Source organism: Cariama cristata, unplaced genomic scaffold (genome assembly GCF_000690535.1).
Source record: "Cariama cristata isolate BGI_N322 unplaced genomic scaffold, ASM69053v1 scaffold34218, whole genome shotgun sequence".
In the NCBI taxonomy this organism is placed as follows: Eukaryota; Metazoa; Chordata; class Aves; order Cariamiformes; family Cariamidae; genus Cariama; species Cariama cristata.
This window is the reverse complement of record NW_009631178.1, coordinates 1,730-14,164: the sequence shown is the minus strand read 5'-3', so window position 1 is coordinate 14,164 and position 12,435 is coordinate 1,730. Positions and strand designations below refer to the sequence as shown.

Here is a 12,435-nt window from a genome sequence, read left to right as displayed (position 1 = left end):
CAGGGCAGCGAGCGCTGGGGGCTGCTCTGTGCTCCAGCAGTGCCACCGTCCTCAAGGGATGAATTGGGCGAGGAAAAGGAAAATACAAATCCATGACAACTCGAGCCGGGAGCAGCCAGGCCTCCGGCGTGCTGGGCTCCCAACCCTGGCCAGTCCGGCAGCGCTTCCCCTGCTCTCCCTCGCAGGCAGGAATTGGCCTCATCGGGGAAAAATTGAAATGGAGCATTTGCTATAAATACCACTAATCCCCTGTGCTGGGGGGAGCGCGGCGCAGATGGGGGCCAGCAGCACACAGTGCCGGGGGAAGCCGCACGCTAGAAATTAGTTTAAATCCCAGCACTTCACCCAGCCAGAGAAATCCTGGGCTGCTCCAGCTGATGCTCCTGGACCTCCTCCTCTCGGGGTGCACCCCAACAATTACACGTTGAGCTTTGCCCCTAAAGCAGCTCCATGCCAGGGGTTTGTCCCGCTTTGTCCCACCTCTGCGTCCCCTCTGCTGTCGGTGCAGCCCTGGGCGAGTGCAGGACGGGGGTCCCGCTGCACCCCGGTGGGGAGCGGAGACTGGGAGAGCAGGAGGGTGCGGGGAACACAGCGGGAGCCCCGATAGCTCCAGGCACAGCACCCTGAGCAACCAGCAGCACGATGGGGGGGGCCCACCACAGACGGAGGAGCCCCCAGCTCTGTCCTTGGGCCAGTGCCCTGCTCCGTGCGCTGGGGAGAGCAGGATGGATGCCCTGGCTGCTGCCAACCCTCGCAGCTCTGCACCGCAGTCAGTGCCCAAGCGCTGTCGGGCAGAGCGAGCCCACACCAGCCAGCCTTTCAGCAAGCGTTTAACCTGCAGACGTCCCTTCCTGCTGCCTGGGGAGAGATGCACAAGCCCGAGGCACAGCCAGAGCTGGGGCCTTGCTGCCTGGGCTGGGCTCCCCCAGCCTCAGGACTTCTCCTCTTGGGTTTGGGCTACGCTTCCACACTAACCGCTTCGTGGTCCCTTTGTCCGATCTCACCGGTGTCAACTGCTCCGTCCCAGGCAAAGCCAGGACAAGCCGTGCGTGGGGAAAGGGGTTGCTCCAACAGCAGGGTGCTCCACACCACCTAATAAACTTGCTGTTAGATGGCAACAGCGTCTTTACTTCTCACCTTCTACAAGCGCGTCTGGCGCACGGCTGAGCTCAGACACACAACACGGCCTGCAGCCACCACCAGCCTCCCAAGCGACCTCCCAAGACTGGAGACGAGACCCCTCATCCTACAGACAGAAGCGGGGGAAGGAGCCAGGAGAACCCTGCCCCATCATTTCAGGGTGCACTCAAGCCCTCCAAGGACTCAGTTCTGCCTGATGAGCCCCCGGCTTAATGCAGGAGGCTTAATTCCCAACTGCCACAGTTCTAACTGATCATAACGTTATCATTTAGCAAACAATAACTCACCTCTGTTGAACGAAATGAGTTATCATTTAGCAAACGATAACCCACCTCTGTTCCTCTCCAAACCCCACCCAACTCCACCCAGGGCCTCTCTTCCCCTCTGCAGGAATGAACACACCCGTGGCACAGCGCCAGCTAATAATACAGAAATTTTCTTTTTTATTATTAATGCGGAATGTTATGCTGGTCCTGCTGGTGTCCTGCAGAAATCAGTCCCGTGTCCCAGCTCAGACGTGCTGCCAGCCACCTTCCCCGACAGAGACACATAAAACCAGCCAGTCAGGTTTGTGTTTTTCTTTTTTTTTTTTCTCAAAAGAGAAAATTTGCCTCAAAACCTGCCAGAGGGATCTGCAGTGCACGGTCCAAAGGTTTCGAGCTCACAGTCTGAAAATCCCTCTGGTTTCTTGTGCCTTTTTAAAAAAAAACAGGAGACAAAAACATAAAAGCAAAATGGGGACTGAGACTGCCCTAGCTTAAAAAAAAGACGGTAATTTTCATGCATGTTTTAAAAAGAGAAAGGGCAGGGTCTCAGAGTAACAAGAGCAGAGAGAGAGAAGGCAGCCAGGCCTACAGGGGAAACCGCTGCACGCTCCTGATCCCACTTCAAAAAGAAGGTGGTGAAAGAAGGACGCGTACACCCATGCACACGCCTGTGCACACTCACCCCCCCACACACGCAGGGAGACTTTTTAAGAGAAATTATCTCCCTCTTGGGGCTTGCGGATCCAGCTGCCGTAGCCCATCTCTTCCAGCGTGCTGAAGAAGCATTGCTTGGCTTCCTGGTACGCTGTGGCTGCCTCCTTAGCATCCGAGTACACCGAGAGGTTCTGCAGCTCTTTGCAGTTGTTCTTGGCACACAACTGCTGGAATAGGGCGAACATTTTCCTCTTGGACACACGAGACACCTCCAGCTTTGGTCTGAGAAGGAAGACAAAGGCAGCAATGAAGGACATGACACTCCAAAGAGCAAAGAGGAGCAGGGGGCTTGGGGAAAAACCCAAAATGGGACGCCTGTGAGATTTCTTGGCTCAGCAGGGCTCTGTAGTAGGGGCCGGGCAATATTTTGTTTTACTTCAAGAGTGCTCGCTCACGTCAGGTTGGAATTCCTCTCCCCAACCCTCCCCACACCTAAGGTGCTGTAAGAGCGCAGAGCGTACTCGTGACTTCAGAGCTGCCCCCCTTTCCCCAAACAAAAAAGCAGCGTCAGGAAAGGCTCTTCTTACCCATCTACCTTCCCTTTCGTGCCATCCAAGACTTCAACTTCGCTTTCATCAGCAAGGCACCAATTCACCGAAGACTCCTTTGTCTTGCCCGTCTGCCTTGCAGAGTCGTATACGCTGACTCGCCCAACCTGCGTAAGAGACAAAAGGGTTTCTTAACACCCGTCCTGCTGTGTGAGCTCCCTGCTAAGGGGAGCCTCTTGCCTCTTCCATCCCCTGCAGGCAGGGGTTCAGCTCATCCCAAACTCCTGACAGCAGGAAGCACTGGGTTTTCACCAAGCTGAAGGCTACGGGGGTGACCTTGATCTCCCTTTCCCCAGACCAAGTCATGGCCAGTAACCCCCAGACACTGTGGGACAACACAAAGGGGACAGGTTTCTGGCCATTAATCCCTTACTCTGGCTGGAGAACTTCTGCCAGGTGACCCCCCCCGCCTCAGAGCACCGCGGGGAGCCCCGAACCCAAGGGCAGAGGTGGAAGAGGGGACAGAAAAAGAGGTGCCAAGCCCTCAGTACCTCAGGATGGTTAATGTGATACGGAGCTCGGAGATTTTCCTGCAGCGCATTCCCATCCCTTGCCACGCGGCAGCAGATCGCACGTGTTAAATGACCCTGACTGTACAAGTAACCTGTGAAGACAGACGTGAAGGCATTAGGCAACAGGAATGGCACAGGCTACGGACAGGCCGAACCCCAAGAATCACAGCGCTTCTCACAAACTCCAGAAAGCTCGCGGCCATGTGGATCAGCAACAGCTACGTGTACCCTAGATGTCTAAGATGAAGGTTTATAGACTGCAACACTTCTCACTGAAGACACAAACAGGGAATTTTTCTCTCACTCTCCTAGATCACATGTGCCTTCTAAAAAAAAAAATCAAGAACCTTGGAGAAAATCCCACTCCACCCACAGCATAAAATCCACAAACTCCCTTTTCACTTCCAAACAGCACAGCTCTGCCAAGAACGACGTTTCGGTCTGTTACTCCTACAGCCTCCACAAACAAGCTTTTCCATCACTCGGGGAAGGGAGGTTATTTGTCGCTGCAGCCCAGTTCTAGGGAGCGGGGCAGCACATCCAGCCCAGCCCAGAAAGGACAGCGGGTCTCATACCAAGTGTAACAGAGCTGAGATAAACTGGCTCTATGAAGTGTGACAGCAATGCTCCTTGCAAGCCAAGTACATTCCAGCGTAAGATTTTGTCACTGCAGGACATGGTTCGTAACCGCTCCCCGTGCTGGATCCCATCCCACGTGGGCACAATGTCACTCGACTCCACAGGAATGGTACCTTCCCCTGCACAAGAGAAGAAAGGTTTTCTGTAGAGTCAGGTATCATATAAATCAAAACTCCACCAGCAACTGCACAAGAAAGCATCTTCTGTACCCAGGCATGGAGTGACCTCTGGAGTTTGTCTGTCACCAGGTTCTGGGAACATTTTGCTATCACGTGAAAAAAAGGAACTCCGTACCGATTACAGGTGAGTAATTTTTAACGCGGCTGAAGCAGAACGAAATAGCGCTTGAAAGAGAGGTCAGCGACTTACAAGATTTGCAGCAAACTTCAGCTGTACTCCTGCTAGCGCAGCAGTCCAACAGGCAGAGTTGGGAAGGAGAAGGGACTCTTAACACTCCCGTCCCTTTCGCTCACCTCCTCTGGTTCCCGAATGCTTCAAATCCCACAACAGCACCACACAGACAGAGGGAAGGAAACTCTGGAGCTCCAGAAAGGCTCAGAGGAGAGGAGGAGCCACCCCACTACGCAGGGAGCGATCGCACCACTCACCGTTCTCCACCTTGGTCCGCAGCTTGCCTTGTTTGGGGTTCTCAAAGAGAGGCTGATGCTGGGCTTGTCCCACCACGCTCGCCTGATCGCTGCAGGATTTATCAAAGAGCGCCCCGTCCCCACAAGGTGCTGTGCTAGAAAACAAACACTCCCCAGGTTAGCACCGATGCAGAAAACAGCCAGGGCCAGGGGTGCGATAGTGCCGCTGACACTGATCCCTCCCTGCACACCTCCCCACAAACCTGACGTAGAGGTGAAAGGTAATGCTGCTCTTTATTCTGAGTCTCTTCCCTCCAGCTGGCTCAAAAATGCTCTGTTCTGCAGAGGCAGGATCAGACGGGTCGTACTTCATCAGCTCACTATAGAGAAACCTGAAAATAGTAACATCATGTCAAAAGGCTGCTTTGCTCCTCGGACAAGGAGCACTTCAATCCAACTGCTGCCTGTGCCCGGGACAGGCAGGGTCCCCAGCCCTCTGTCGCTCCAAGTCACCTGCTCCTGCCACATGGGAGAGCAAAGACCAGGAGCTGTGGCTGAGAATACCTGGAAGCCAACGAGTAGCGTTTGACACTACAGAAAAGGCATGAGATCAAGCAGATTTCCTGCCACACAGAGGACACGCAATAGAAAATAAGCATTCTGCCAGGTGAGCAGAGGGAAGCACTGGCAGGAGAGAGAAAGGAGCCTGGCTGGCTGCTGCTTGCGTGCATCTGATCCGAGTGTGAAGAAGACTTCAAGGTTGTTAACCTAGCACCTTTAGTCAGCACCAGGTTTGCATTAAGAGTAAACAGCTCCACAGGCAGCTGAACGCAAGTGGTATTATTAGCACAACCCCACGATCTATTTACAACGACTGGGTCTTTTATGGCTGCTTCTGACTGGGGACAGGGAAAAACCTTGAGGTCTCCAACACAGTGTCAAGGACTGAAGAAAAACTGCAGCTTCACAGAGACTCCTCAAGTAGAGTCTGTGCAGGGACTTATTTTGCAAGGAGAGGTGGAGCTCACTGTTCTCGTCTCTGAGAGGTTTTGCCGTGCCAGAGCAGCTCAGCAGCCGTGACTGTCAAGATTAATAGCCGAGACAGTAAGCAAGAGTGTAAATCCTCTGACTTTACAGCTTTCCGGGGCCTTGCCCTCAACACCTTCCAGTGCTGAGGAACACACAGAGTATAGTGGCAGCAGGCAAAGGCTTTAAGAAAGCAGCTGGCTTTGCTGTTCGTAACTGGAAGGTTGGACATCAACAAGGCTAGTCCAACTTCATCTCACTTTAGTTTAAAATTTAAATTCAAAAAGCACCACACTGAATGTTTATAAAGAGAAGAGAACAATTGTGCAGTTTAGTTGGGAAAACCCTTTCCAACCGATGAAAAAGGATTTCTGACTTACCAATGCAAACACATTCGATGTGTTTTCCTGAAGCCCTCTACACCCTAGACCCAGAAAGGCCAAAACAGGACCTGGCCTGCAGATTCCCCAGCACCCTGGCTCAGAGAGAGCTGTGCTCAGACTGAAACAGCGCATTGCGCGCCAGCCAAGCAGCCTCTGCAGGATGCTTTATTTTAAGCACATCAGATGCAGGCCCTGGGCTCTTGGCAAGTTTCCAGTTCGGTACTAATTTGGGCACCATTCAGGCATGGCCTCTTCTTATCGGAAATAACTTCCCTCTATTTTACAACACACGGGTAAATAGTAGTGTAAGAGGATCACAGTCTCTCTCAACACAGCTCATCTCTCGTCACAGCTACATCCCCCTAGAATGGGACAGCAGCTCTTGGCAGGCCCCTCTCCTTCTCCTTTGGGTTTCCCTTTCTCTCACCTCACAAAGCCTCTTCGAGAAATGATTTCTGCATGACAGTCATTTACCGTCTCCCCCTTCAAGCTCAGCTCTTCTCCTTTCACGCAACGATTACCTGAAATGAATAAATAAATAAATAAGTAAAGGCAAGCCTCAGAGTCAACACACAGCTTCACAGAGAGAGGGAGGGTTTTAGCTTGCTTCAAGTTTTACTTCTTTGGGCTCCTGAGAGCACCAGCACCCTCACTATTAAATCATTATCCTGATCCAAGCAGTTAGGAAAATAAAGTGACAAGGAGCACATGCTACTTTAGGGACAGCAGAGACTTAAATTGCCACAGGTTTAGGGGCAGTGTCCATTCCCAAGTGCTTTTCAGCCCACCACTCCAGGTGGAAGTGTGGCAGCGGAGTAGGAAGGGAGCTAAGCTACACGCAGCTGAGAGAAGCTGGGGGATCTTGTGCTGTACAACGCAAGGAATCTATGCTCTGCTGCACAGAGCAGCACACAGCAATGCAAGCAAAGATTAAGAGCAATATAGCTGCAGGCACATTCGCTTTGTTCTCTCTCTATAACCAGATCACTTGTGACACCACGCAAGCCCTGGGAAGGCTCCTTGCCCTCTCTGAAGAAGCGTAGAGCAACAGCCATTCCCTAGCTGTGCTTAGCAGGGAATCTAGTGGGGAAGTGAGAAGTCAGCTTACGCTGGAAGAAGCTGTTCATACCCGTTCCGATGCTGACCACCACTCCCAGGCCCTTATTTCCTTTTCGCATAATGATGGCAGCCAGGATCTTCCGCCCAAGCAGACTGTGCTGGATGCGAGCAGTGAGGGTGTTGAAGCGCTGGTGACTCAGCATAGCCATCTGATCATGTAGGGTACTGCCACTCACGGGGAGCTGGAACAGGGACACAAGACCAGGATTGCTAAGAGATCATGAGCAGGTCACAGAACAAAACAGCTAAGCCGAAGCACAGCTATCCAAGCAGAAGGCAGGAACACAGAAAACATGAGCTACAGGCAGCACAATTTTGGATTGAGTACATGGACAGTTTCGTCTCAATGGACAGGTGAAGTTTTTTTTAGGTACTTCCTGGAAAATCTTGTCCAACGCTTTGAGTCCTACTTTGAGCATGTCATTGAGAGACAGCACCAAGCTGTCTTCCTGGCAGCAAGCAAAACGGGCTGAGGAATGGCCTCTCGAGATTGCCAGGGGAAATCCCCATCGCAAAGGAACAAAACCCATCTTGCCTGTTCCCAGAGACTCAGCCAAGGAAATCTGTTACTGGCTTTGGAGGAATTCCTTCTCTGGCTGCCTGTGACGAGACTGCACAGCCTCTCCCACTGCAGACGAGCACTTGCCTCCTCTAGCACCACTGACTGACAAATCCTCCCTGATGGCTTTTCTATTTAGAGCCACAGCTGCCGTGCTCAGCTGTGCAGCCTGGAACGGAGCTTTTAAGAGATCACAAAACTCTAAGCGTGATTTAAAGCAGCACAGGTTTGGGACAGCCATCCTGACACAACCAGAGCTTTGCTCTTATCTGATGCATGAGTTTTTGAGCTGACACACAATTTTTAATGCAGTATGAAGGAATTTGGAAGGAGGAAAAAAGGAAAAGTCACAGAATTAAAAAGGAGCATGCTCCTGCTTCAGCACAGGAACACATTTCAGTAGCTTGTGGAAGAATCTGATTATAATTTAGCCCTAAAGCAGAGACCAGCAGGAGGGAAGAGTACATCTGTGCCCTGAGGAAACATCTAACCCACTTCAGGAAAACGTCAGCTTATCTACACCTTCAGAGAACAAAGATCTTGCAGTTGATCTTGAAGGCATTTTTCTGTTGGACTGAAAGGCATAGGTCGGGCAGGGCTACAAAAGCAGTCTCAGCTTTGGAGGAAGAGGATTTACCTCAGTGATGTTCATTCCCTCCATGCGCTCAATCTTCTCTGTTTCCCCAATCAGGACTCTGAGCGCTGCATCAGCTGCCTCCTGCTTGCCCTGCTTTTTATTGTGTGCAGTTACAGCTGGGAACCACCGGCCTCCAACCTTCGCCTGATAGACAAACCTATAAAGACAGCAGCGCACCTCTCAGAAACCAAGAAACCTATGGATTTCGGTCTGTTTTGTAAATTATCTCAGTGGAGAGAAGAGAGGAGTGGAGGTAGCTTATTGTCACCTGGACGTAAGGTTTGGTAGAGGCAGCAGCTCGGCCTGTTGCCATCTCAAGCTGCATCGGGAATTTTCTGGCCTCTGCCCTTTCTCCAGGACCAACAGGAACAGTGCAAAATTTCCTCCTGGACAGATGCAGCTACTTACTTGGGGTCATGGGGAGGTCCTGACTGGTCAATGAGTTTGAACTCTGCAGCAAACCCATTGGAGCGGGCATATTCCAGCAGGCCACTGACAGGATTGACATTAAGGTATTTGATGAGCTCCCCAACACCCTTCGCTTTCGCCACCTTGGATTCATCTGGAGTGGCGATCCATGGTCCACAGCTGTGCATGGACTGGTCACCATGGGGCTTCACGACAGGCTAGAGCAGAGTTAGACAGGAGAAGGCTGTTAAATATTGAGCAGCTGGTATTACCGCAGGCCAAGAGCGCTCAGCAAACCTCTGCTAGAGCCAGCACATGACCTTGTGGGGTGAAATCCAGCAGAATATGAAATAAAGGTGGGAGGGAACCCAACCCAGAACACTTGGGTCTTACAAAGAAGCTCTTTGTACCTGTTCAGGCAAGACATGGGGTACAGACTCTCCAGAAAGAATCTTCACAGCAACTTCTGCTGCCATTTGCTTTGCTCCCTTCTTGCTGTTTCCTACCACAGCAGGGAAAATTTGGTCACCCATTTTCACACAGTAGCTGAACCTGACAGGACATTATAGCATATGAAAAGTGTTAAGCATAGGTGTCTCGATCTGTTTATTATCCCCTTCTCCCAGTTCGTGTTGAATCCTTCTGGGTTATCTCCAATGTAAATCTACCACAACGGCCCTAAGTACTCCCAGTAGAGCACTACCAGGTAGGGTGTGGGACTGGAACCTGTTCCTGGTCTGGCAGAAGAAACAGCACCCTTTCTGTGAGAAAGGGCATTGGGTTTGGTCTCTTTCTGGAGGCAGATGTCTTGGAGGAGCCATGCCCAGATTCCTCAAATACGAGGAGCATTCAGCTAGGTCAATGATGAGTCTGGGATCATGGGTAGTGTGCTGAAGAGGAAGGACATTAAAGAAAGGGTTTCTATCGTCCCCAAAGCTGACAACAATATGCCATACCTGGGATCATGAGGTGGGCCTTCCTGAGAGAGCAGCTGGAATTCAACTGTGTTCCCTGACTTTTGTCCATACTCCATTAATATGCTGATAGGGTGCTTCCCCGGAAGCAGGCTGAGATGAGCTGATGCAGATGATGGTTCTGGCTCTGGATGCAAAGACTACAGCAAGAAGAGGGAGGAAACCAGTTTCAGACTAAACACTGTTTGATCAGCCTCACAAGTAAAGCAAACGAGACTCACCAGTTCCGGTTCAGAGTTGTCGGAGGGAAATGGCTCTTCACATTTAATTCCACCATGTCTTCCATTCTCTGCTTCACTCATCAGGACCTTCATAGCGTTAGCTGCTGCCTCCTGTTTAGCGAGTTTTTTGCTTCCTGCTTCTGCTGGTGGGAATCGGCGCCCATTAATCACTGCCTGGAACTTAAACCTTTGAAAGAGAAAACCAAAGAGGTAAATCGAGAGGCAAAAATGTGGTCTTCTCAGAGCAACCAAGTAAGGCTGCTCTTGGAATTCAAGTGAGGAGGAACAGCTAGCTCCTGGCTGGGAGAGCAAACCCAGGCTGCCATGGGCAGAAGACAAAAATACCAAAGGTGCCCCGACAGCTCTGCATCTAAGCCTCGTTTCGTTGCGTTTCCAGAGCTGTTCGTGACAGAGGAGCAGCTCCAGATTTTCTTCTGAAGGAACAGGATGAACTGCCTTGTTCCACAAGTGCCAGAAACGTGTAATGGCTGTATGCAAAGAGCAGTTCAGTTATGTCTCCAGCACAGGGATAAAGAAAGCTTAAAAGCAGCCTGCACCTGGTCATTTGGGGTCACTCATCCCTCCGGCATTTTCCCTGGCTATCCAGTGCCTTCACACCATCTGAGAGGTGCTGCCTCACATAAACCTCTCGCCTTTGATGTTCCTGTCTCTCTCTTCCCTGTGAACTCTAACAAACACGGCTTCTTCTTCTGTTTTCCAGCCCTATACAGAGGAAACCTGCTTCCAACGAGGACGGGTAAAACCAGATCTGGAGAAGGGTTATAGGACTGAATCCATTCAGATCCCTCCTTAAAAAAAAAAAAGCCTGGGACTCCATCTTTAGAAATTAGGCCAATTTTCCCGTCTAGTGGATCTATTGACATATTCCATCATCGCACATATGGTGCTTTTCATCGTCTCACTGGTGCTCAGGAACAGCCGTGATTTTGCAAGGGGAAGCAGGACTCCAGAGACTGACTCCACAAACCCTAGTGTTATGCTACACGCTCTGCTCACAGAGGCCGTTCTGGCCCGCTATGGGTTCACCTCATCTAACCCAAGACATCACCTGCACCCAATCACTTTGTTCTGGGCTCCCTTTATACCACTTCCAGGGTAAGAGCCTCTTGAGAGGTAGCTTAGAAATACCAGTTTTCCCCTATACAATCAAATTGAAAGCCAGGTGATTAAATCAGACAGGACCTAGCTGAAGAGATGAATCTCACCTTCGTTGCTCAGAATGAGGTGCAGGGTTGCCAAAACTGGGCTACCTGGGGTTAAATTTTAGCCTTGTTTTGCCTTTTTTTTTTTAACCTGCTGCAAGGAATCAACTACGCTAATCCTTCTGAAATGAAGTAAACATTAATGAGCAGATCCTTCAGGACAAAGTTGAGTGGGTGAAGTTAGTTGACGTCAGATCATTTTAAGCAAAAAGACAGCTCAGGAAAGGTAGGAAATTTTCTTACCGTGGCTCGTGAGAGGGTCCACTCTGCTCCAGCATGGTGAACTCACAGTGCTGGTACGTGTACTGGGAATATTCAGTAAGGCCACTCACTGGGTTCTTCTCCTGACAAGCCATCAGTTTCTCTACTGGCGTGCAAGGGAAAGCAGTTTCAAACTGGGCAGCGTAACTGGGGGAAGACTGGGAATTCATGATGGATTCTGACTCATCGGGCTGCTTGTTGATAGTATTCAGATTATCTGGGATATCATCTGTGGCCCACTTGCCATTTTCAGAGTTATCATAATTACTCAAACTGGAGAATTCGGGCTTAGGGTCCTCAGGTGGGGCTGCTTCTGTGTCACTGGCATCGCTCTGATCAGTTTGCCCCAAAGGCTGCTGTCCGTTTTCTGTACTTTCCTCTTCTGATGCCGTCACTGCTGGTGAAGCTGCAGTCGTCTCCTGGGGACACGGAGGAACAGAGGAAGGTTGAAAACCTGGTTCAGGTGTGGGATCCGCTGTCTGTATTACCGCGCTGGCCTTCAGCCTCATCTGCATCCGCTCACGTTTCCTGTCTGTCAGGGACCACCGTGGGGGGCTTGTGTTCTGCTTGTGGACATCTCCCAGCTTTTCCAGAGCGCTAAGAAAGGCATTAACATCCTTGGCCCTCGAAAACCCAATGTTCTTGGCAAGGTTGAGCGCTGTTGTTTCGGCCACGCTGAACAAGTAGTTGCAGATTTTGTCCTTCGTCTCAGCCATCACGGGATCGGTGTCTCCTGAGCCAACTGTGCTCCTCTCTTCCCCTCTGCTCTCAGAAGCCGGATCTGTGCGACCACCGCCGTGGTCAGCGGGGCTTCTTTCTCTCCCTGTGCTTGGGCAGGCAATCCTCCACAGTGGCGGCGTCTCTCCACCTTTGTGCAACTTGCCTTCTCTCAAGAGTTTATACAAAACACGGTTGATCTCTTTCTTTTGAGTTTTAAGTTTATGTGCAAGATCATGAACTGTACAAGACTTCCCCTCCCCAAGCTGCCTGAAAACAGTCAGAATTTCTTGTTCACAGTTTTGCCCAGCAAGAGACAGTCTCTGGAAATTCAGCCCGATGGTGTCAGAACCTCTCTCCGAGTCCTCCTGACGACGGTGCTGAGGAGTTGAAGTCTCCTGTGGCAAAGACTCTACCTGCAGATGCTTGCTGGAGAACCTATGCCATCCTGCTCTGCCGCACCTGGGTTGCCATCTCTCTGCAGGAGGCAGTGCCGCAGCT

At 51.1% G+C, this 12,435-nt stretch overlaps 1 protein-coding gene across 1 annotated transcript; it reads right to left on the bottom strand.

Moving 5' to 3' along the window:
* Positions 1-2,113: 2,113 nt before the first annotated feature.
* Positions 2,114-11,933, bottom strand: ADAR (adenosine deaminase, RNA-specific). Its single transcript, XM_009705861.1, is given in 14 exon segments — positions 2,114-2,342; positions 2,648-2,775; positions 3,160-3,272; positions 3,756-3,938; positions 4,428-4,561; positions 4,670-4,798; positions 6,243-6,336; positions 6,945-7,116; positions 8,131-8,287; positions 8,539-8,692; positions 8,921-9,090; positions 9,495-9,637; positions 9,695-9,920; positions 11,200-11,933. Coding segments are annotated over 14 exon segments (2,766 nt in total).
* Positions 11,934-12,435: the final 502 nt, after the last annotated feature.